This window comes from Oncorhynchus mykiss, chromosome 4 (assembly GCF_057628025.1).
Source record: "Oncorhynchus mykiss isolate SJ-2025 chromosome 4, ASM5762802v1, whole genome shotgun sequence".
In the NCBI taxonomy this organism is placed as follows: domain Eukaryota; kingdom Metazoa; phylum Chordata; class Actinopteri; order Salmoniformes; family Salmonidae; genus Oncorhynchus; species Oncorhynchus mykiss.
Genome location: NC_143025.1, coordinates 56,039,472 through 56,065,588, shown reverse-complemented (window position 1 = coordinate 56,065,588; position 26,117 = coordinate 56,039,472). Strand labels below are relative to the sequence as shown.

The 26,117-nt window shown below is 41.8% G+C and overlaps 1 protein-coding gene across 2 annotated transcripts in view; it reads right to left on the bottom strand.

Annotated features, from left to right (window-relative positions):
* Nucleotides 1–107: 107 nt before the first annotated feature.
* The window catches only part of LOC110521998 (protein eva-1 homolog A), a 160,696-nt gene continuing 134,686 nt past the window's right edge, over nucleotides 108–26,117 (bottom strand). For both annotated transcript variants that reach the window (XM_021600038.3, XM_021600039.3), the window contains 3 exons: nucleotides 18,466–18,609; nucleotides 4,318–4,497; nucleotides 108–2,832 (listed from right to left, as the gene is read on the bottom strand). In XM_021600038.3, coding sequence (XP_021455713.3) covers nucleotides 2,444–2,832; nucleotides 4,318–4,497; nucleotides 18,466–18,609 — 713 coding nt within the window. In that variant the 3' untranslated portion in view covers nucleotides 108–2,443. The remainder of the gene's footprint in view (nucleotides 2,833–4,317; nucleotides 4,498–18,465; nucleotides 18,610–26,117) is intronic.

Here is a 26,117-nt window from a genome sequence, read left to right as displayed (position 1 = left end):
CCAGATGGCGCACAATCTTCATGATACACCGAACAGTGGTGATGTGGATCAAATATTTGTGTGAATTCACATAACTAGGTAAAAATAAAACAAGATGAGTCAAGACCTTATTTTCAACACAGTTTATTCCAAGCACAGGAGTCATATTTTGGTCTCACTTACCAGCTATTGTGTTGGCATATTTTATGTCCCATTCAAACTGAAACACAAGCTTTTTCAATAAAAAAAAACATAATGGATTGCAGTTGGAGTAAAGATTCTTCACTGCCTTCTCATTTCACCTCTCATGCAAGAAAATCCCAAACTTCTTCTGGTAAACCATGATTCCTACGGTTCACCCAGTGCAACTGAACTGTATTGATAATAGCTTATATTATTAACAACATGATCATTACAATAATACCTGACAGATAGCCCAACAGTGTCACGTGAGGGTTAACCCTAGTAGTGATGACCACAGTAATATTTAGGAAGCTCTTTCACTGGTAGGCAAATTAACAGGATTTTGTTCTGTAGCCATTTCCTTGCCTGTGGTCCTAGATCTTTTTGTGCTGTCTTGACAAGTCCTATGGCCACTGGCATGACAAAACTGATCTAGGACCAGCCTCGCCAATTTCATGTGGACAACACACACACAAGGCTGTTTGACAAAGTGAGAAAAATATTATTGCAATTCATTGATGGATTGTAATATAACAGCTTGACTGGGTTACCTTCTCCACCAATAGACATCCTTGTTGCCAGGTAGGCCACTGCACTGTGCATATTAAAACATATAAAAAATAAGCTTATTAAATCACTTGACCTCTTCGAGGTGTTTTACATGGTGTTTTTTTATTTTATAAATGGGAAAGGGGGATACCTAGTCAGTTGCACAACTGATTGCATTCAACTGAAATGTCTTCCGCATTTAACGGGGGTGCGGGGGGGGCTGCCATAATCAACATCCACGTCTTCGGCGCCCGGGGAACAGTGGGTTAACTTCCTTGCTCAGGGGCAGAACGACATATTTTTACCTTGTCAGCTCGGGGATCCTAAAAAGCAACCTTTCGGTTACTGGCCCAATGCTCAAATGCTGACACATCTGGAGTATTGTATAGTATTGACTGTATTCATGAAGTGACTCAAGAGTAAGAGTGCTGATCTAGGATCAGTTTAGCCTTTTATATCATAATTAATCAGATTACATAGGGGACCTGATCCTAGATCAGCACTCCTACAATGAGAAGCTTAATGAATTCGGGCCCCAATCCTCTTCTTAAGAAACAAATAGAAACTACCATACACAGAAACGCTAGGAGCTACACCCAAAACTGCATCCTATTCCCTATGTTGTGCACTAATTTTAGCCAGTGATTTGCCAGACCCTTAAAAGGTTCTAGCCAAAAGTAGAGCACTATAAAGGAAATAGGGTGCCATTTTGGACTCCCCTAGGATTGCATCCCTGAGGTGCCAGACAAGTTTTGATAACCGCAGTATAAAAATATCTCATAATAATAACCGTAAAGACAAAAATACACAACAATACAACTATTAAATATTATATAAAATAGATTTCATAAAATGTTTGAGAAGAATAAAAAAAGATTTTGGGTTCAAAGTTCAAAAGACCATGGTCATTTTCCTCTTAAAGATTGTGACGTTGTTGGCCCACTGTCCCACTGTCCAATTTTACTGTAAGTGTTACGCTGTAACTTTCACTTTGAGTGTCACGATGTCCTTTCAACTGTAAGTGTTACGCCTCTCCTAAAGCCATTCGACCATTTCAATACTGGAGGGTGAGTGAGCATAAAGCAAGCTGCACACTTTCAGATTTGCCCAATTCTCAATATCCACTAGGCAACACTGGAGTAACATTGGCAACTGTCCTTAAGTCACCTTTGACCTTTCAGGCTTCATAGTCTCAGTATCTCAAGATCCTCCACTTCAGGAGGGTGCGATGAGGTAAAATGTGAGGCAGTGCAGTTAGCTGACTTTTCACCTTCATCCTCCACCAATGAGAGGCAGGCTCCGGGTCAAGCTTACCATGCTGAGAAGTAGGAGCTTATTCTCACTGCATTAACAGAGTTTTTTTTTTTTTTTGCTTTACAGTGCCCACACGGACACAGACTGACTGACAGACAGAGGGGGATATTTATCCTTCCTGGTCTGCAAGCGTCACTGTGTTCCATCGTGCGGTTCCAAACCCCCACAGTCCAAAGTGGTCCTGTTATCATGCACACCTCCGAAAACCAGGTCCGGTGGTGGGGTCCCTCCCCCCCCATCCCCAAACCCTAGTGTGTTTTTGTGGTCCTACACATCCCATCTCAAGTACTGCACTCCAACCTTCACAGCCCCCTTTCTAGATCTAGTAGCGGTTCATTTACGGTCCTCAATAATAGCAGTTGAGGCTCCGCGTCCCGGGTTCATCTAGATCTAGTAGTGGTTAATTTACGTTCTTGCCTCAATAATAGCGGTTGAGGCTACGCGTCCCGGGTATGTCGGGTTGACCGTTCATCCAGATCTCTCGTATGATCCTCTCCCTCTCCTCCAGCCGCTGTGCCCGTTCCAGCTCCTCCGCAGACGTGAACACGTTCATGTTGAGCGTGCGCTCGAAGCGGCGGTGGCGGCGCGCGGATAGATCCGACGTGGTTTCCCAGTCCGAGTCTGAGTCGCTGGAGTCCGATGAGGAGTCGGTGGGCCGCAGGCGGTTCTTGGTGGTGGTACCGGGGCGGCGGCGGCGAGGCTGGCAGTCGGTGCGGCACGAGATCTGGACCACCAGAGCAAACAGGGTGAGGAGAAGGCCGAGGCACACGCCGCACACAAAGTAGAGCGCCGCGCGCTCTGGGTGGTCTGTAGGGAGAGAGAGAGTCAAATACTGTCATATGTAGAACCAAATGTAGTTCATACACTTCAACATCTTGCCTTTGAAAGCAAAAACTAATTTAACTCCGACTTGCTCTGCCTGCTCTGCTGGATTTACTCATTCTGGCCTTACACAACTGCTCATTAAATCATTTTGAACACAGAGAGGCACAGTTTGAAATGAAAGAATCTGTACTTCTGCTCCCATGACCACAGAGATTGGGACAAAAAATAGCGATTAAATCTTTGTCCATACGAGTGGGAGGTAAAGGAACAGGAAATACTGTGTTCTCTCTGTTTTAGCAGCTGGCTGGAGCAGGTGACTTACGGGAACAGGCGTAATATGTGTGTGTGACAGTGTTCGTGTGTGTGTGAGTGAGTATGAGGGGGATTTTACAGGGGAAGCTATCTCTACATCTGCATTCCTCCAGTCCATATTTAGTAGCTCCTCTCAGTCACAGTGGAGAGGGAACCTCAATGGAGATTAGTGTCTGTACCACCCACATACAACCTAACAGAAACGATACACTGAAATGTCAATGTAAACCCACTACAGGGCCCTAGCGTCAACAATTGTTGATTGTAGCCCTTTCCTGTAGTCAAATGACTAGTGCCCTCATGGGTAGAATGTTATTCATACTTTTCATAATTAATAAACATTATTTCAAAATACATGCTGAAAATCTGGTATTTCTATGTCAAACGGTTTTGATATGTTTAAGTCCTCTGTGATGTATATAAAGTGTAACATTGGAATGCAAACTCAAAATGGAATACATTTAAACTCTATATCTGACCTGCTACCGGTGTCTTCTTTTAATAACCATGTGTGTGAGGTGTATACTTTGGTTTCAAAGTCAATTTGCTTAAGACTACCATGAACCACTTTGTGTGACCTGATTTAGCCCACTGCAGTAAAAGGTTCCTCAGAGCCCAACCTTAACCCCTTCTCTACCTCACTGTCATCTAAGAGATTGTGTTTCTGTACATGCAAAGTTGTTATAATGTGTGAATGTCGCTGTACAGTACATGCAAAGTTGCTGTAATGTAGTGTAAACTTAGCTTGACATGCAAAGTTGCTGTAATGTAGTGTAAACTTAGCTTGACATGCAAAGTTGCTGTAATGTAGTGTAAACTTAGCTTGGCATGCAAAGTTGCTGTAATGTTGTGCGAACCTGTACCTGCTCTGACGCTATAGGATGCGTGAATGTTTAACCTACTATAAAGGTGTACGTTGTGTGAACGTTGATCTTGCTTTGTTGGTGTAACGTTGTGTGAACGTTGCTGCACTTGCTAAGTTGGTGTAATGTTGTGTGAATGTTTTTGTACCTGCTTTATTGTTGTAGGTTGTGTGAGCATTGTACTAAGCTATGTTGCTGTAACGTTGTTTGAACGTTGAACCTGCTATGAAGGTATAAGGTGCGTGAACGCTGTGCTTGCGATGTTGCAGTAACATTGTGAACTTTGCTGTACCTGCTATATAGTTGAAGGCTGCCAGTGAGCTACTGATAAGGGACATGTCGGTGCTGACAGTTGTAGCATTGATCACAGGGTTCATGTCCGGCGGCCGGGGGGCTTTGTCCTCCACTCCTCCCTCATTTGTCTTCACCTCCCTAGAGTAGGAACCAAGCTCCCTGCCTCGCTTCTTCTTTCCTGGGGGGGATAGTAAACAGGACATTGACAATGATGATGTATATATACCATGGATTGCTGATGCTATATTTTGGCCAATGAGAGGCAAGAAATCCACCAGTCGGCCATATTAAGGTCACATTAACTGGAAAGGTGCAGTGAAATGTGTTGTTTTACAGGGTCAGCCATAGTAGTATGATAGGTGTTGTTTTACTGGGTCAGCCATAGTAGTATGATAGGTGCAGTGTAATGTGTTGTTGTACAGGGTCAGCCATAGTAGTATGATAGGTGTTGTTGTACAGGATCAGTCATAGTAAAATGATAGGTGTTGTTTTACAGGGTCAGCCATAGTAGTATGATAGGTGCAGTGTAATGTGTTGTTTTACAGGGTCAGTCATAGTAGTATGATAAGTGTTGTTGTACAAGGTCAGTCATAGTAGTATGATAGGTGTTGTTTTACAGGGTCGCTCATAGTAGTATGATGGGTGTTGTTTTACAGGGTCAGTCCTAGTAGTATGATAGGTGCAGTGAAATGTGTTGTTTTACAGGGTCAGTCATAGTGGTATGATAGGTGCAGTGTAATGTGTTGTTTTACAGGGTCAGTCATAGTAGTATGATAGGTGTTGTTTTACAGGGTCAGCCATAGTAGTATGATAGGTGCAGTGAAATGTGTTGTTTTACAGGGTCAGTCATAGTAGTATGATAGGTGTTGTTTTACAGGGTCAGCCATAGTAGTATGATAGGTGCAATGCAATGTGTTGTTTTACAGGGTCAGCCATGGTAGTATGATAGGTGCAATGCAATGTGTTGTTTTACAGGGTCAGCCATGGTACTATGATAGGGGCAGTGAAATGTGTTGTTTTACAGGGTCAGTCATAGTAGTATGATAGGTGCAGTGAAATGTGTTGTTTTACAGGGTCAGACATAGTAGTATGATAGGTGTTGTTTTACAGGGTCAGCCATAGTAGTATGATAGGTGCAGTAAAATCTGTTGTAGTACAGGGTCAGTCATAGTAGTATGATAGGTGCAGTGTAATGTGTTGTTTTACAGGGTCAGTCATAGTAGTATGATAGGTGCAGTAAAATCTGTTGTAGTACAGGGTCAGTCATAGTAGTATGATAGGTGCAGTGTAATGTGTTGTTTTACAGGGTCAGTCATAGTAGTATGATAGGTGCAGTAAAATCTGTTGTAGTACAGGGTCAGTCATAGTAGTATGATAGGTGCAGTGTAATGTGTTGTTTTACAGGGTCAGTCATAGTAGTATGATGGGTGCAGTGTAATGTGTTGTTTTACAGGGTCAGCCATAGTAGTATGATAGGTGCAGTAAAATCTGTTGTAGTACAGGGTCAGTCATAGTAGTATGATAGGTGCAGTAAAATCTGTTGTAGTACAGGGTCAGTCATAGTAGTATGATAGGTGCAGTGTAATGTGTTGTTTTACAGGGTCAGTCATAGTAGTATGATGGGTGCAGTGTAATGTGTTGTTTTACAGGGTCAGCCATAGTAGTATGATAGGTGTTGTTTTACAGGGTCAGCCATAGTAGTATGATAGGTGCAGTAAAATCTGTTGTAGTACAGGGTCAGTCATAGTAGTATGATAGGTGCAGTAAAATCTGTTGTAGTACAGGGTCAGTCATAGTAGTATGATAGGTGCAGTGTAATGTGTTGTTTTACAGGGTCAGTCATAGTAGTATGATAGGTGCAGTAAAATCTGTTGTAGTACAGGGTCAGTCATAGTAGTATGATAGGTGCAGTGTAATGTGTTGTTTTACAGGGTCAGTCATAGTAGTATGATGGGTGCAGTGTAATGTGTTGTTTTACAGGGTCAGCCATAGTAGTATGATAGGTGCAGTGAAATGTGTTGTTTTACAGGGTCAGCCATAGTAGTATGATAGGTGTTGTTTTACAGGGTCAGTCATAGTAGTATGATAGGTGCAGTGTAATGTGTTGTTTTACAGGGTCAGTCATAGTAGTATGATAGGTGCAGTGAAATGTGTTGTAGTACAGGGTCAGTCATAGTAGTATGATAGGTGTTGTTTTACAGGGTCAGTCATAGTAGTATGATAGGTGCAGTGTCATGTGTTGTTTTACAGGGTCAGCCATAGTAGTATGATAGGTGCAGTGTCATGTGTTGTTTTACAGGGTCAGCCATAGTAGTATGATAGGTGCAGTGTAATGTGTTGTTTTATAGGGTCAGCCATAGTAGTATGATAGGTGCAGTGAAATGTGTTGTTTTACAGGGTCAGCCATAGTAGTATGATAGGTGCAGTGTAATGTGTTGTTTTACAGGGTCAGCCATAATAATATGATCAGTGTTGTTTTACAGGGTCAGCCATAGTAGTATGATAGGTGCAGAGAAATGTGTTGTTTTACAGGGTCAGCCATAGTAGTATGATAGGTGCAGTGTAATGTGTTGTTTTACAGGGTCAGCCATAATAATATGATCAGTGTTGTTTTACAGGGTCAGCCATAGTAGTATGATAGGTGCAGTGTCATGTGTTGTTCTACAGGGTCAGCCATAATAATATGATCAGTGTTGTTTTACAGGGTCAGCCATAGTAGTATGATGGGTACAGTGTAATGTGTTGTTTTACAGGGTCAGCCATAGTAGTATGATAGGTGCAGTGTAATGTGTTGTTTTACAGGGTCAATCACAGTAGTATGATAGGTGCAGTGAAATGTGTTGTTTTACAGGGTCAGCCATAATAGTATGATAGGTGTTGTTTTACAGGGTCAGCCATAGTAGTATGATAGGTGCAGTGTAATGTGTTGTTTTACAGGGTCAGTCATAGTAGTATGATAGGTGTTGTTTTACAGGGTCAGCCATAGTAGTATGATAGGTGCAATGCAATGTGTTGTTTTACAGGGTCAGCCATGGTACTATGATAGGGGCAGTGAAATGTGTTGTTTTACAGGGTCAGTCATAGTAGTATGATAGGTGCAGTGAAATGTGTTGTTTTACAGGGTCAGCCATAGTAGTATGATAGGTGCAGTGTAATGTGTTGTTTTACAGGGTCAGCCATAGTAGTATGATAGGTGCAGTGTCATGTGTTGTTTTACAGGGTCAGCCATAGTAGTATGATAGGTGCAGTGTAATGTGTTGTTTTACAGGGTCAGCCATAGTAGTATGATAGGTGCAGTGAAATGTGTTGTTTTACAGGGTCAGCCATAGTAGTATGATAGGTGCAGTGTAATGTGTTGTTTTACAGGGTCAGCCATAATAATATGATCAGTGTTGTTTTACAGGGTCAGCCATAGTAGTATGATAGGTACAGTGTAATGTGTTGTTTTACAGGGTCAGCCATAGTAGTATGATAGGTGCAGTGTAATGTGTTGTTTTACAGGGTCAATCACAGTAGTATGATAGGTGCAGTGAAATGTGTTGTTTTACAGGGTCAGCCATAATAGTATGATAGGTGTTGTTTTACAGGGTCAGCCATAGTAGTATGATAGGTGCAGTGTAATGTGTTGTTTTACAGGGTCAGTCATAGTAGTATGATAGGTGTTGTTTTACAGGGTCAGCCATAGTAGTATGATAGGTGCAATGCAATGTGTTGTTTTACAGGGTCAGCCATGGTACTATGATAGGGGCAGTGAAATGTGTTGTTTTACAGGGTCAGTCATAGTAGTATGATAGGTGCAGTGAAATGTGTTGTTTTACAGGGTCAGCCATAGTAGTATGATAGGTGTTGTTTTACAGGGTCAGTCATAGTAGTATGATAGGTGCAGTGTCATGTGTTGTTTTACAGGGTCAGCCATAGTAGTATGATAGGTGCAGTGTCATGTGTTGTTTTACAGGGTCAGCCATAGTAGTATGATAGGTGCAGTGTAATGTGTTGTTTTACAGGGTCAGCCATAGTAGTATGATAGGTGCAGTGAAATGTGTTGTTTTACAGGGTCAGCCATAGTAGTATGATAGGTGCAGTGTAATGTGTTGTTTTACAGGGTCAGCCATAATAATATGATCAGTGTTGTTTTACAGGGTCAGCCATAGTAGTATGATAGGTGCAGAGAAATGTGTTGTTTTACAGGGTCAGCCATAGTAGTATGATAGGTGCAGTGTAATGTGTTGTTTTACAGGGTCAGCCATAATAATATGATCAGTGTTGTTTTACAGGGTTAGTTATAGTAGTATGATAGGTGCAGTGTCATGTGTTGTTTTACAGGGTCAGCCATAGTAGTATGATAGGTGCAGTGTAATGTGTTGTTTTACAGGGTCAGCCATAGTAGTATGATGGGTACAGTGTAATGTGTTGTTCTACAGGGTCAGCCATAATAATATGATCAGTGTTGTTTTACAGGGTCAGCCATAGTAGTATGATGGGTACAGTGTAATGTGTTGTTTTACAGGGTCAGCCATAGTAGTATGATAGGTGCAGTGTAATGTGTTGTTTTACAGGGTCAATCACAGTAGTATGATAGGTGCAGTGAAATGTGTTGTTTTACAGGGTCAGCCATAATAGTATGATAGGTGTTGTTTTACAGGGTCAGCCATAGTAGTATGATAGGTGCAGTGTAATGTGTTGTTTTACAGGGTCAGTCATAGTAGTATGATAGGTGTTGTTTTACAGGGTCAGCCATAGTAGTATGATAGGTGCAATGCAATGTGTTGTTTTACAGGGTCAGCCATGGTACTATGATAGGGGCAGTGAAATGTGTTGTTTTACAGGGTCAGTCATAGTAGTATGATAGGTGCAGTGAAATGTGTTGTTTTACAGGGTCAGCCATAGTAGTATGATAGGTGTTGTTGTACAGGGTCAGCCATTGTAGTCTGATAGGTGTTGTTTTATAGGGTCAGTCATAGTAGTATGATAGGTGCAGTGAAATGTGTTGTTTTACAGGGTCAGTCATAGTAGTATGATAGGTGTTGTTTTACAGGGTCAGCCATAGTAGAATGATAGGTGCAGTGTAATGTGTTTTTTTACAGGGTCAGCCATAGTAGTATGATAGGTTTGTTTCAGATTTCAAAAAGGCTTTACGGCGAAAGCATACCATGCAATTATCTGAGAACAGCGCCCAGCAGACAAATCATTACAAACATTAACCAGCCAAGTAGAAGAGTTACACAAGTCAGAAATAGAGATAAAATTAATCACTTACCTTTGATGATCTTCATATGGTTGCACTCAGAAGACATTAATTTAATCAATAAATGTTTGTTTTGTTCGATAAAGTCTCTCTTTATATCCAAAAACCTCAGTTTTGTTGGCACGTTTACTTCAGTAATCCACAGGCTCAAACGCAGTCACAACAGGCAGAAGAAAAATCCAAATAGTATCCGTGAAGTTAGTAAAAACATGTATAACGATGTTTATAATCAATCCTAATGTTGTTTTTAGCCTAAATAATCAATAATTTGTCAACCAAACAAGTGGCGAACAGGCAAACAGGTGAAAATAGTGCCCCCTACCCTAAAGTTTTAAAGCATCATTTCAGGTGAACAATAAAAAGTCAACACCAAAAGTTGCCAACCTCGCAGCACTGATTTCTGATCTACTGGATGAGCAGACATCTCAGCCCAGCAATAACGCACTTGATTATCAACTAATTAGGTTTGATAAACCAGCTGTGTTAGTGCTGGGCTGGAACAAAAGTCTGCACACCCAGCAGGCCAACTATATTTTTGTTTACAAAATTAGCTAATATAGGTACACATATAATCCTTGGTATACAAGAATATACCCTTAGTCTCTTGGGACATTCAGTGGGACCCCTACATCTGCAGTCAGGGTTTCACAGCTCTCTGTATCTGAGGACAGAAAACCTCACAAAGAAACAGGCTGCATTATACTAAAATTGGACAGCACTAAATATTATGTTACTATATAATATCTCTCTGTCCTCCTAGTTTTTCTCACTAGGGACTGGAACTGGAGAGTCTTTTCATAATGTCCTCCCACAAAGATACTTGCCCTATCGAGAGTAGCCTACTCTCCCTTCTCTGACAGCTGGAACGGCTAGCTAAACCTTTCACCCACTTCCCAGACTGATTCTGGTCTTCCAACATTTTAAATATTTTTTAAAATATGTTTATTTATCTGTTATTTTACCAGGTAAGTTGACTGAGAACACGTTCTCATTTACAGCAATGACCTGGGGAATAGTTACAGGGGAGAGGGGGGATGAATGAGCCAATTGTAAACTGGGGATTATTAGGTGACCGTGATGGTTTGAGGGCCAGATTGGGAACATGGCGCCTGGTGTGGTTTCTATGTGATTTGTGACACAACTGCAAGCCATCTATAGTCCACGATCAGCTCCTTGGTCTGACTGACGTTGAGGGAATAGAGTCACATCGCTACGGGAAAATATCTATTAGGGGAATTTCAGGAGACATTTCCGGAGTCTGCTGAATTGTGTTCCATCCATTTACAGCTGGAAACATCTGCATATGATCATAGTGAGTTCTCTCACAGTTTAAACTGCTTTCACAATATTTGCCACAAATGTCATGTTCGACGTCGACTCTCCAAATTTGATACGGGGACTTTGAGTATTGTGTACTGTGAAAGGATTGAGAAAATTGTGCAGTGAAGGCGGTTTCAGACTCTTTAGCTTTTCTAAACTAAAGGTGAGCCGAGGTTGAGTTGTTTGAGTAGTAGTTGAGCACACGATTATCTGATTACTTTGCACAGTGTTCATTATGGAGCTGAGGTCCCTGAATTCTCTAATCCAACAAACTGTCTGCATAAGTCTGTACATCCCCTCTGTACTTAGCCATATAAAGAGGAGAGGTGGACTCACTCTATAATCCAACACTGACATGTGAAACATGTCGACTACGTTTGTTCGATGTTTGTGTGCAACGCTTCAGTGAAAACACTACAACTCCACCAGACAGCGGGGATAAACACAGAGATGGAGGGTAGAGACTTAAATCGACCCAACTGAGTGGAATGTATGTGTGTGTGTACACTCAAACCCCTTAATTGCAGGATCTGTAAGGTGTGTCGGGCACACAGCCTTGATCTGATATATGTAGTTTAGAGAGCGGAACTGCTGACTGAGTAGGTAAGTGTTTCCACCTGGACCAAATGCAGTGTAACACATTGCAGACCAGTACCTATTAGGCATTAAGAGGGATATACTGCTCTTTTATAGAATAAAGTCTGGAAAATATATGGATCAAACAGAGATATTAGATTGTTTCAAAATAATATACACTATGTACAAAACATTAGGAACAGCTTCATAATATTGACTTGTACCCCTTTTTGCCCCCAGAACAGCCTGAATTAGTTGGGGCATGGACTCTACAAGGTGTCTAAAGAGTTCCACAGGGATACTGGCCCATGTTGACTCCAATGCTTCCCACAGTTGTGTCAAGTTTACTGGATGTCCTTTGGGTGGTGAACCATTCTTGATACACACGGGAAACTGTTGAGCGTGAAGAATCCAGCAGTGTTGCAGTTCTTGACACACTCAAACCGATGCGCCTGGCACCTACTACCATTCCCCATTAAAATGCACTTAAATATTTTGTCTTGCCCAGTCACACTGAATGGCACCCATACACAAACCATATCTCAATTGTCTCAAGGTTTAAAATCATTCTTTAACTTGTCTCCTCCCCTTCCTCTACATTGATTGAAGTGGATTTAACAAGTGACATCAATAAGGGATCATAACTTTCACCTGTCTGTCACGATCGTCGTAAGAACATTCGGACCAAGGCGCAGCGTGATATGGGTTCAACATATTTATTGAAGTGAAACGCACAAAACAATAAAGAACAAATGAAACGTGAGGTCAATGAAGTGCTCACAGGCAACTACACATAAACAAGATCCCACAAAACACAGTGGGGAAATGGCTGCCTAAATATGATCCCCAATCAGAGACAATGATAAACAGCGGCCTCTGATTGTGAACCATACCAGGCCAACATAGAAATAAACAACCTAGAGTATCCACCCTAGTCACACCCCGACCTAACCACAATAGAAGAGAATAAAAAGGCTCTCTATGGTCAGGGCATGACAGTACACCCCCCCCCCCAAAGGTGCGGACTCAAAAACCTGACTCTATAGGGGAGGGTCTGGTTGGGCATCTAGCGTCGATGGCGGCTCTGGTGCGGGACGAAGAACCTGCTCATCCCGTGGATCCAGCCATGGACCAGGGCTGAACACTGTGCCTGGACTGAGCCTCGGTGCAGAGGAAGGCTCCGGCCTTGGAGCAGGACTGGACGCCGTGCCTGGACTGGGCACCGGCGCAGAGGAAGGCTCCGGCCTTGGAGTGGGACTGGACGCCGTGCCTGGACTGGGCACCGGCGCAGAGGGAGGCTCCTGCCATGGAGCAGGACTGGACGCCGTGCCTGGACTGGGCACCAGCGCAGAGGGAGGCTCCTGCCATGGAGTGGGACTGGACGCCGTGCCTGGACTGGGCACCGGCGCAGAGGGAGGCTCCTGCCATGGAGCAGGACTGGACCCCATGCCTGGACTGGGCACCGGCGCAGAGGAAGGGCTCCGGCCTTGGAGCGGGACTGGACGCCGTGCCTGGACTGGGCACCGGCGCAGAGGGAGGCTCCTGCCATGGAGCAGGACTGGACGCCACGCCTGGACTGGGCACCAACGCAGAGGGAGGCTCCTGCCATGGAGCGGGACTGGACGCCATGCCTGGACTGGGCACCGGCGCAGAGGGAGGCTCCTGTCATGGAGCAGGACTGGACGCCTTGCCTGGAACCTCCTGACCGCTGACCGTTGCTGGAGGCTCTGGACTGCCGACCGTCGCTGGAGGCTCTGGACTGCCGACCGTCGCTGGAGGCTCTGGACTGCCGACCGTCGCTGGAGGCTCTGGACTGCCGACTGTCGCTGGAGGCCTGGTGCGTGGAGCTGGCACAGGACGTACTGGGCTGTGGAGGCATACTGGAGACCTGGTGCGTATAGGCTGCACAGATTGTACCGGAACGATGACACACGTCACACGGCGAGTGCGGAGAGCTGGCACAGGACGTAATGGGCTGGGGAGGTGTACTGAAGACCTGGTGCATGGAGCCGGCACAGATTTTACCAGACTGATAGCACGCTCCTAAGGACGAGTACGGAGAGCTGACTCAGGTGGCATCAAACTGATGACACGCTCCTTAGGGCGAATGTCGTGCATCATACACCAACACAACAACTCTCTCATTTCTCTCTCCTCCAATTTCTCCATCAACTCACTGACGATCTCTGACTCACTCCTCGGCTCCGCCGACCACCCCTTGTGCTGGCCTGTTTTTTAGGCTTTGTGGCCGCGAACCCCGGCGTCGTCGCTGTCCTCCCTTCTCTATGGCTAGTCTATGGCTTTTGGTGGCAGGGGTCTTTAAAGGGTAGGTAGCATAACCGTAACCACATCTAACATACACCTCACTTATACATTTTTCAAGTTATTATATAAAACTGATGAGAATTAGGGAAGCTTTGGCATCCATTGAAACGCTTGGCCTTTTTGTGGCTTTCTTTTGCAAATGACTATGAATGAACACATTTATTTCCTGAAACGTGTCAACTACTAAACAACATATTAAGGTGTGGAACATTCATTGTGTGACAAGAAATAACCTAGCAGGTATATTAGGCTCGAGCAGCAAGAATTGATCCGTCCACAATTCAACTGTGAGAACATGGCGGGTCTCAACACCAGCCAACAAAAAGAGCCGCTACTATGAGAGGAGATTACAATGAAACGACAACTGAAACCATGAAATTAATAATTGTCAGTGCTCACTGCTAAAGGGGATATCTAGTCAACTAAAGATGAACGTTTGGAGAAGACAGCCAACACGACAGAGGTGCGACTCCATGACCTGGAAACAGCACCAGCTAAGTTGGAAGGGATGATCAAACTCTTAAAAGATGTAATCAATCGAAAATCATTCCCGTAAAATTCAATGTGCAGGACTTGAGACTAGAGTGGAAGCAGCTTCCAACTTCTTTCATGATCTTTTCTATGAGCTGTTTGGCAGGAGAAGATGGGTCCAATGCTGCTGATTAACATTGAGAACCACGCAGCTCAACACTTGCTGTAGGATTGCACGGATCCACAGCTTTGAAGTCAAGCGGCAAATTGTTAGCCTTGCAGAGAAGAGGATCAGCATCTACCAAGACCCGAGTGCCGAACTGCTAAAACAGAGGGAGACCTACAACGAGGTGAGATCCCAGCTATGCAAGCTAAACCCGGGATGCGGCTTCATCCACCCAGCAAAACTTATCTTCACCTTCCAGAACACAACACACACGTTTTCCACTGCCAAGGATGCTCTAGACTGCTTGGGGAAGCACATCAAACCCAACACACAAGGGGACAAGCCGACAGATGGTTACCCATGACTGGCTCATTACTCAGGTATGCTATCCATGCACAACCATGCACAGTTTTTTTTATACATTTTAATATTTGTAGCTACTTTTTAAGTTGACCTGCAGTCAACTTGTACATAACGTGAGAAAAAGGAAAGGGGGATACCTAGTCAGTTGTACAAATTCATGTCTTCAACTGAAATGTGTGATTCACATTTAACCCAACCCCTTTGAATCAGAGATAAAGAACATTGTGTTCTTCATTTCACCTGTCACGTTATTTTTCATTATGAAGCTTACTGGTAGTCCCCAGTCACATGGTGTTTGTTTACCACAAAACATTGAGAGACCGGTAAGTCGCTCACTGTTGTGCAGAACGTGCCAGGTGTTCTAGTTACAGTATGGAATTCACAACTAAATGTTTGCCAGATATCTTATAACTATTAAGTTAACTGTCTAAAATGTGCTAAATGCTCTGCAGTTGTACATTTGGTATGCTAATTTAGTAGCTAGTTAGCTATGAGCTTATTCCAAAATCAAGCTTTGTTTGTTAACAGCAGAGAATCCCATCCTGGATCAAGAGCCTTGCTGTCTAGTATTACTGTGAGCAGCATTTTTTTGTAACTTGTATAACTTTATGAGCTGGGGTTTCTGACCTGCAAATACTTTAAGTCAGAGACTAGAACATGTTTGCAATGCGCTCGTAGCATTTAGTTAGCACTCTCTATGGGATGTTACATATACTTGTCAGCACTGCTAACCTTCGGATTACAGTGGGGTTTGAAAATAGTGCCCCTTGTGTTCAGTGCCAGTATTCCTGAATATCCCGGTATGACACAAGGTCGCTATGAAGGTATGACAATCTGGATACCGCCCAAGCCTACCTATGGTCCAGGACATTTACTCACTCAGTCACTGGGTGAAAAGGGTCAATATCTATACATATTTCCGGATATCTGACATAATGAGTAGACAAGCACCAGATATGCATGTCCTTAACAGCTTTCCACACCTGGACTGTGAAACATTTGCCCATTATTCTTTTCAAAATTCTTCAAGCTCTGTCAAATTGGTTGTTGATCATTTCTAGACAACCATTTTCAGGTTTTGTCATAGATTTTCAAGTAGATTTATGTCAAAACTGTAACTCGGCCACTCAGGAACATTCACTGTCTTCTTGGTAAGCAACTCCAGTGTAGATTTGGCCTTGTGTTTTAGGTTATTATCCTGCTGGAAGGTGAATACATCTCCCAGTGTCTGGTGGAAAGCAGACTGAACCAGGTTTTCCTCTATGATTTTGTCTGTGCTTAGCTACATTCAGTTTTTTTTTATCCTGAAAAACTCCCCAGTCCTTAAAGATGACAAACATACCCATAACATGATGCAGCCACCATTATGCTTGAAAATATGGAAAGTGGTACTCATTAATGTGTTGTATTGGATTTGCCCCAAACATAACACTCTGTTTTCATGACAAAGAGTTAATTGCTTTCCACATGTTTTGCTTTGTCAATTCGGCTAGTATTGTGGAGTAACTACAGTGTTGTTGATCCATCCTCAGTTTTCTTCACAGCCATTAAACTCTAACTGTTTTAAAGTCAACATTTGCCTCATGGTGAATTCCCTGAGTGGTTTCTTTCCTCTCAACTGAGCAAGGAAGGACACCCGTATATTTATAGTGACTGGGTGTATTGATACACCATCCAAAGTGTAATTAATAACTTCACCAAGCTCAAAGGGATATTCAATGTCTTTTTTTTTACCCATCTACCAAGAGATGCCCTGTTTTGAGAGGCATTGGTGAACCTCCCTGGTCTTTGTGGTTGAATCTGTGTTTGAAATTCACTGCTCGACTGAGTAACCTTACAGATAATTGTGTGTGTGAGTCCATGCAACTTATTTTGTGACTTGTTAGGCACATTTTTATTCTTGAACTTCTTTAGGCCTGCCATAACAAAGGGGTTGAACACTTATTGACTCAATACATTTCATATTTTTATTTTCAATTAGTTTGTAAACAATTTCGAAAAACATAATTCCACTTTTACATTATGGAGTATTGTATGTAGTCCAGTGACAGAACATCTCAATTTAATCCATTTAAAATTCAGACTGTAACACCACAAAATATGGAAAAAGTCAAGGGGTGTGAAGGAACTAACTGTAAAACATAACTGCAGACCAAAAGCAAAGAGTGAGCAAAGACTTACAGATTGATGGCTGGCGCCCATCCGTTGCAGGCTGAGTTAGCTACAAAAGAGAGTGGAGGCAAACTCCTCCCCGGGAGAGTAAGTGAGGGAAATACAATAGCTACATAGCCGATATGGGACCAAGTCACTATTATTCGCGTCACAAGGAAGTGTCAAGTCAGAAGGTCCAAGTCTTAAATTGAGTCCCAAGTAGAACGGGTCGAGTGTCGAGTCAAGTCCAATTCGTGCATTCTAAGGGCAAGTCAAGTCTCAAAAATCTATACTGGCAGTGACTTGTCCAACTACAAATCTTTGTCTCTTTATTGAGGCTTCGAGACAGACGTTTTCATTATTTTGTCAAAAACAAAAATGTATCAACAAATTCCAAATGCAAGCTTCATAAGTAAATTGCGAATTTCAAGATATGTTGACATACCAAAAGACCAGTAGGTCTATGCTAGTAATTGTTGTTTGAAGCCCCATTCTGGTGGGCAAAGTAAACGGTTCATATTCTTGATCACCAAACATATTCATTTATCCTCTCTTCCTACAATTTGCTGTTTGTGGTGCACCCAATCCCAATGTATTCACTAGCTCAGTGGTTTTCAAACATTTTGATCCGTAACCCCCTGCGCACACACATGCACAGGCTGTGCGTGCACATTTATGTTAGAAGTCAATATCAACTAGGGATATCATGTCACATTGTCACTTCTCTGGAGTACAGAGCAAATAATAAGAAAATAATAAGAATCAAAATTGTCGACGGGACAACAGTAACAACAATAACCAAGGGTCAAAATAACCGTACATTGAACAATAACAATAAGTATACAGTAGAGGACATGTGCAGGTTGATATCTCTCTCTTTCTCCCTCTCAATTTCCTCCCTCTCTCTCTGTCTCTCTCTCTCAATCCCCCCCTCCCCTCTCAATTTCCCCCTTTCTCTCTCAATCCCCCCTTTCTCTCTCAATCCCCCCCTTCTCTCTCAATCCCCCCCTTCTCTCTCTCAATTTCTCTCTCCCTCTCTCTCTCTCTGAGTCCTGGGAACTTGATGACATGACATCAGTAATTGATGATAATACAAAAGAGGACATGAGCCCAACATTCTGATGTACATGTAACAACCCATTGATGCTGGTGAAAACAATGTGCTCTCTCGGACTTGCTCGACAAATGACGGAACAAACTAAAATTACTGCACATGCTGGGGCACATATTTGAACCCCCCCCCCATGAGCCCCATCCTGACTGCCCTGTCTAAGCCCTGCTAACATCTAGCTCCCTCTGTAGTTTCCTTCTGTCCAATCAAAATGTTAACGTCCAAATTATGAAATATGATTACCATGTCCTTTAAAGGAAAGAAACAAATATGTATGGGGGCTGTTTAGTGTAAAGTGGTCCCCTGAGGGTTGTGTGTGTGTGTTTGCATATGCGTGAGTGTGTATGTGTGCGTGCGTATGCACATGCATTTGTGTATGTGTGACAGTGTCTCTGCATATGGGTATGTAGCAGCTCACCTGAGAGCACAGACTCCAAGGTTATGACCGAGGTCCCATCAGGGAGGGCGCGGTCTCCAACCACGTTTGGGTCATGGGCACTGGGTGACGGGGGGTACACTGCCACTCTGGGGTTGGGCTCCTGCAGCAGCAACTTCTTTGGGACTGGAGAGAGGGAGGGAAAGTTTGAATTTCAACCCAAATTGATTAGAAAAATATGACTTTCTACTCCCTGACAGTGAAATGGATAGTGAGAGAGAGGAAAGTTTTAATCTCAAACCGAATACCTCAGCCCAACATACACTGAGTGTACAAAACATTTAGGAACACCTTCCTAATATTGAGTTGCACCCCCTTTTGCCCTCAGAACAGCCTCGATTCGTTGGGACATGGACTCTACAAGGTGTTGAAAGCGTTCCACAGGGAGGCTGGCCCATGTTGACTCCAATGCTATCCACAGTTGTGTCAAGTTGGCTGATTGTCCTTTGGGTGGTGGACCATTCTCGATTCACACAGGAAACAGTTGAGCGTGAAAAACCCAGCAGCGTTGCAGTTAACACACTCAAACCGGTACGCCTGGTGTCTTGCCCATTCACCCTCTGAATGGCACACATACACAATCCATGTCTCAATTGTCTCGAGGCTTAAAAATCCTTATTTAACCTGTCTCCTCCCCTTCATCTACACTGATTGAAGTGGATTTAACAGGTGACATCAATAAGGGATCATAGATTTCACCTGGATTCACCTGGTCTGTCTGTCATGGAAAGAGCCGTTCTTAATGTTTTGTAAACTCAGTGTATGTCATGCTCTGCCCATGTACAGGGAAAGAGAAAGATGAGAGAGACACAGAGCGGGGGGGGGGGGGGGGGGGGGGTAGAAGGACAAACCAGTGATTCACCCACCAATTCCCGAAAGTTACGCTCCTCTCCCCTCTAACCTCCCCCTCCGTACCGCTTCACAACATCCTGTGAGTCAGGGAAAACCTCACTCTCGACCCAGACATACACAGAGGACCCACAATGCAACGGGGGTCATACATTCCTTCCCCTCACATGTGGTTTTACGAGTCCGACCTGACCGCAATCTCTGGTCACCGTGTCTGTCCCTATCACGGATGATTTATTGCCTAAAAAAAACGTCCGCGTGTCTGTCTGCCCGCCCTCCAATTCCCACTGGCCCGCACAAAAACAACTAAACTCCGCAGTAGCACAGGCACTAATAATGAAAACTCATACAACAAAAGACAAATTCAAAATGTGATACGGGGAGAAAAAGGGAACATTTGTTTGAAAGCCCTTGGTGTATAAACAAACTGATCACATTTCCTGAGACATTATTGGGCTGCCCGCCAAGAAAGATACAATAAAAGACTTGGCCCAGATCTCACATAACCCATAGATGCCTTACTTTCTCTGCAAATTAATTGAAAAGGAAATACAGAAGTATTATCTTTTTACATAAGTATTCACACCCCTGAGTCATGTTAGAATCACCTTTGGCAGCGATTACAGCTGTACATCTTTCTGAGTAAATCTCTAAGCGCTGGATTGTACAATATTTGCACATTATTCTTTTCAAAATTCTTCAAGCTCTGGTTGTTGATCAGCCATTTTCAAGTCTTGCCATAGATTTTGAAGCCGCTTTAAGTCCAAACTTTAACTAGGCAACTGATGAACATTCAATGTCGTCTTGGTAAGCAACTCCATTGTATATTTGGCCTTGTGTTTTAGGTTATTGTCCTTCTGAAAGGTGAATTCATCTCTCAGTGTCTGGTAGAAAGTAGACTGAACCAGGTTTTCCTCTAGGATTTGGTCTGTGCTTAGCTCCATTCCCTTTATCTTTTATAATAAAAATCTCCCCAGTCCTTAAAGCTACAATATGTAACTTTTTGTACGACCGAGACCAAATTCCCATAGAAATGTGAGTTATATATATCTTTCATTCTCATTGAAATCAAGTCTAAGAAGTGGTAGATCTGTTATTTTTGTGCTATTTCTATGCTTACTGTTTTTAAGTTTGAAATACAATATTTTTGGTTATGAAAAATATATTTCTCAACGGTTTAGATGGTACAATGAGTCTCTACACTAGACTTGCTTGTTTTGTCACATAAATTGAAATTAAGTGAACTATTAGAATTTTAGCAACCAGGAAATGGTGGAGCAATTTCTGCATAGTGCACCTTTAACAATTATAAGCATACCCATAACATGATGCAGCCACTTGATAATATAGAGTGTTATGCCTGTATCTTTGTAGTGACTGGGTATATTGATACACCATCCAAAGTGTAATTAATAACCATTCTCAAAGGGATATTCAATGTCTGTTTAATTTGACCCATCTACCAATAGGTGCCCTTCTTTGCAAGGCATTGGTAAACCTCCCTGTTCTTTGTGGTTGAATCTGTGTTTGAAATCCACTGCTCAACTGAGGGATCTAACATATTTTTGTATGTGTGGGGTACAGAGATGAAGTAGTCATTCCAAAATCAAGTTAAACCCTATTATTGTCCATGAAACGTATTATGTGACTTGTTAAGCAAATGATTACTTCTAAACGTATTTAGGCTTGCCATAACAAAGGAGTTGAATACTTATTGAATAAAGATTCAGCTTTTCATTTTTTATTAATTTGTAAACATTTCTCAAAAACACCAATCCACTTTGACACTATGGGGTATTGTGTGTAGTGCAGTGATACAACATCTCAATTTAATCCATGTTAAATTCAGGATGTAACACAACAACATATGGGAAAAGTCCAGGGGTGTGAATAACTTTCTGATGGCACTGTATAACCCCAAACAAATAAAATAACATTTTATTTGTCACAAGCTTCATAAACAACAGATGTAGACTAACAGTGAAATGCTTACTTAAGGGGCCTTCCCAACAATGCAGAGAAAAAAAAAAGTAATATTAGAAGAATAAGAACACGAGGAATAAATACATACATACAGTGCACGCTCATATATAACCTCAAGCATGCAGTACCAAATCTTATATAACCTCAAATATACAGTACTGTAAACACTAATATATAACCTCAAGCATGCCGTACCAAATCTTATATAACCTCAAATATACAGTACTGTAAACACTCATATATAACCTCAAGCATGCCGTACCAAATCTTATATAACCTCAAATATACAGTACTGTAAACACTCATATATAACCTCAAGCATGCCGTACCAAATCTTATATAACCTCAAATATACAGTACTGTAAACACTCATATATAACCTCAAGCATGCCGTACCAAATCTTATATAACCTCAAATATACAGTACTGTGCACGCTCATATATAACCTCAAGCATGCAGTACCAAATCTTATATAACCTCAAATATACAGTACTGTGCACGCTCATATATAACCTCAAGCATGCCGTACCAAATCTTATATAACCTCAAATATACAGTACTGTGCACGCTCATATATAACCTCAAGCATGCCGTACCAAATCTTATATAACCTCAAATATACAGTACTGTAAACACTCATATATAACCTCAAGCATGCAGTACCAAATCTTATATAACCTCAAATATACAGTACTGTAAACACTCATATTTAACCTCGAAGAATGCCGTACCAAATCTTATATAACCTCAAATATACAGTACTGTAAACACTCATATATAACCTCAAGCATGCAGTACCAAATCTTATATAACCTCAAATATACAGTACTGTGCACGCTCAAATATAACCTCAAGCATGCCGTACCTAATCTTATATAACCTCAAATATACAGTACTGTAAACACTAATATATAACCTCAAGCATGCAGTACCAAATCTTATATAACCTCAAATATACAGTACTGTAAACACTCATATATAACCTCAAGCATGCAGTACCAAATCTTATATAACCTCAAATATACAGTACTGTAAACACTAATATATAACCTCAAATATACAGTACTGTGCACGCTCATATATAACCTCAAGCATGCAGTACCAAATCTTATATAACCTCAAATATACAGTACTGTAAACACTCATATATAACCTCAAGCATGCCGTACCAAATATTATATAACCTCAAATATACAGTACTGTGCACGCTCATATATAACCTCAAGCATGCAGTACCAAATCTTATATAACCTCAAATATACAGTACTGTGCACGCTCATATATAACCTCAAGCACGCAGTACCAAATCTTATATAACCTCAAATATACAGTACTGTGCACGCTCATATATAACCTCAAGCATGCCGTACCAAATCTTATATAACCTCAAATATACAGTACTGTAAACACTCATATATAACCTCAAGCATGCAGTACCAAATCCTATATAACCTCAAATATACAGTACTGTACACACTCATATATAACCTCAAACATACAGTACTCATATAACCTCAAGCATGCAGTACCCACTCTTATATAACCTCAAATATACAGTACTAATATATAACCTCAAACATACAGTACACACTCATATATAACCTGAAGCATGCAGTACCCACTCTTATAGAACCTCAAATATACCGTACTCCTATTTAACCTCAAATACAGTACTGTACACACTCATATATAACCTCAAATATACAGTACTCATATATAATCTCAAGCATGCAGTACCCACTCTTATATAACCTTAAATATACAGTATTCATATATAACCTCAAACATACAATACTCATATATAACCTCAAATATATAGTACTCATATATAACCTCAAGCACAGTACCCACTCTTATATAACCTCAAATATACAGTACTGTACACACTCATATATAACCTCAAACATACAGTACTCATGTATAACCTCAAACATACAGTACTCATGTATAACCTCAAATATACAGTACTCATATATAACCTCAAGCATGCAGTACCCACTCTTATATAACCTTAAATATACAGTACTCATATATAACCTCAAATATACAGTACTCATATATAACCTAAAATATATAGTACTCATATATAACCTCAAGCATGCAGTACCCACTCTTATATAACCTCAAACATACAGTACTCACTCATATATAACCTCAAACATACCGTACTCATAACCTCAAATATATAGTACACACTCATATATAACCTCAAACATACAGTACTCATAAATAACCTCAAGCATGCAGTACACACTTATATATATATATAACCTCAAATATACAGTACACACTCATATATAACCTCAAACATACCGTACTCATATATAACCTCAAACATACAGTATACACTATAAACTAGAACTATTAATTAACTATCTTTTATGCTATAGCGCATGTTCACCACATACAACAAAATGTTCAACAGTGATCTCAGTTTCACCCTTTTGAAGATCCTTACAACAGAACTCTGTACATTGTAGAGTATTGTTCACCACAAACAAAGCTTCAACCATCACCTCAGTTGTCCTTTTCTGAAGGCCTTTACAGCATGATGTTTTCCTGTCAAACGTTCAGGCTCCCATTCACTCCATTCATTTCAACTCGAACTGTTTCAAAGGCTGTGTGGAAACCGTGGTAGAGGTGTATATAGGGCTAGCCACAAATTGAGATTAAAGACAATCTTGCAGTGATAACGCAATGATATGATGATGACCTATTTTGTAGGTGAAAATGTGCAACAGCAAAGTTGAACACTCAGTCGCAAAACTCCATAGACTGCAGAAAACTAAGAAAACATTTAGAAAAAAAGAAAAGAGCTCAGCTGAATCTTACTCCAGCCCCAACCCTCCCCCATCTACCATATGGAGTGTTGGGGGGTGGGGGGGGGGGGGGGCAAGACCAACCCTACCATTAGCAACGCGCTTTCCCCACCCACTGGAGGATCTGTCTTTTTCAGCCATCTAGAGTATTTCCTGTGTTTGAGAGGTGCAAAATCTCATTTAAATGATGGATGTCATTTCAATCTTGCTGGATTGATTGCCTTCATTTTACTCCTGCGACTCTTTCATACGCTTGCTTCATACGCCTGTCAACTTTTTTCCTGTTAACGGTACGAACACAGAAATGTTTGTAATGACCTGTCAAACACACCCCGGGAATGGCTGAAATGGGCTCAATGGAATACATTGTCTTTCCGTAGCATAAAAAGCATAAATATAAAGTATGTATAGATAGGTGTAATCTAGAGCCAAGCGTGTTGATTTCTTTTATCTGAGGGTATTCTGCTATTGACACACCATTTTGAAACAGAACATGACAACAGGAGTAATTAACGAGGCAGGTGAGTGTAGGTAGGCATGGGACAGGGCAGGTTTGTGGTGGTTGCTGCCTGGTCCACCCCTTTATGTTCATTTATTCATATATGCGCATACACCCAGTGTATTTACGCAAAAATAGCACATCATATTTTCTTTAGTTTAACAAAAAAAATAAGTGAAATTTGACATACAGTGCCTTGCGAAAGTATTCGGCCCCCTTGAACTTTGCGACCTTTTGCCACATTTCAGGCTTCAAACATAAAGATATAAAACTGTATTTTTTTGTGAAGAATCAACAACAAGTGGGACACAATCATGAAGTGGAATGACATTTATTGGATATTTCAAACTTTTTTAACAAATCAAAAACTGAAAAATTGGGCGTGCAAAATTATTCAGCCCCCTTAAGTGAATACTTTGTAGCACCACCTTTTGCTGCGATTACAGCTGTAAGTCGCTTGGGGTATGTCTCTATCAGTTTTGCACATCGAGAGACTGAATTTTTTTTCCCATTCCTCCTTGCAAAACAGCTCGAGCTCAGTGAGGTTGGATGGAGAGCATTTGTGAACAGCAGTTTTCAGTTCTTTCCACAGATTCTCGATTGGATTCAGGTCTGGACTTTGACTTGGCCATTCTAACACCTGGATATGTTTATTTTTGAACCATTCCATTGTAGATTTTGCTTTATGTTTTGGATCATTGTCTTGTTGGAAGACAAATCTCCGTCCCAGTCTCAGGTCTTTTGCAGACTCCATCAGGTTTTCTTCCAGAATGGTCCTGTATTTGGCTCCATCCATCTTCCCATCAATTTTAACCATCTTCCCTGTCCCTGCTGAAGAAAAGCAGGCCCAAACCATGATGCTGCCACCACCATGTTTGACAGTGGGGATGGTGTGTTCAGCTGTGTTGCTTTTACGCCAAACATAACGTTTTGCATTGTTGCCAAAAAGTTCAATTTTGGTTTCATCTGACCAGAGCACCTTCTTCCACATGTTTGGTGTGTCTCCCAGGTGGCTTGTGGCAAACTTTAAATGACACTTTTTATGGATATCTTTAAGAAATGGCTTTCTTCTTGCCACTCTTCCATAAAGGCCAGATTTGTGCAATATACGACTGATTGTTGTCCTATGGACAGAGTCTCCCACCTCAGCTGTAGATCTCTGCAGTTCATCCAGAGTGATCATGGGCCTCTTGGCTGCATCTCTGATCAGTCTTGTCCTTGTATGAGCTGAAAGTTTAGAGGGACGGCCAGGTCTTGGTAGATTTGCAGTGGTCTGATACTCCTTCCATTTCAATATTATCGCTTGCACAGTGCTCCTTGGGATGTTTAAAGCTTGGGAAATCTTTTTGTATCCAAATCCGGCTTTAAACTTCTTCACAACAGTATCTCGGACCTGCCTGGTGTGTTCCTTGTTCTTCATGATGCTCTCTGCGCTTTTAACGGACCTCTGAGACTATCACAGTGCAGGTGCATTTATACGGAG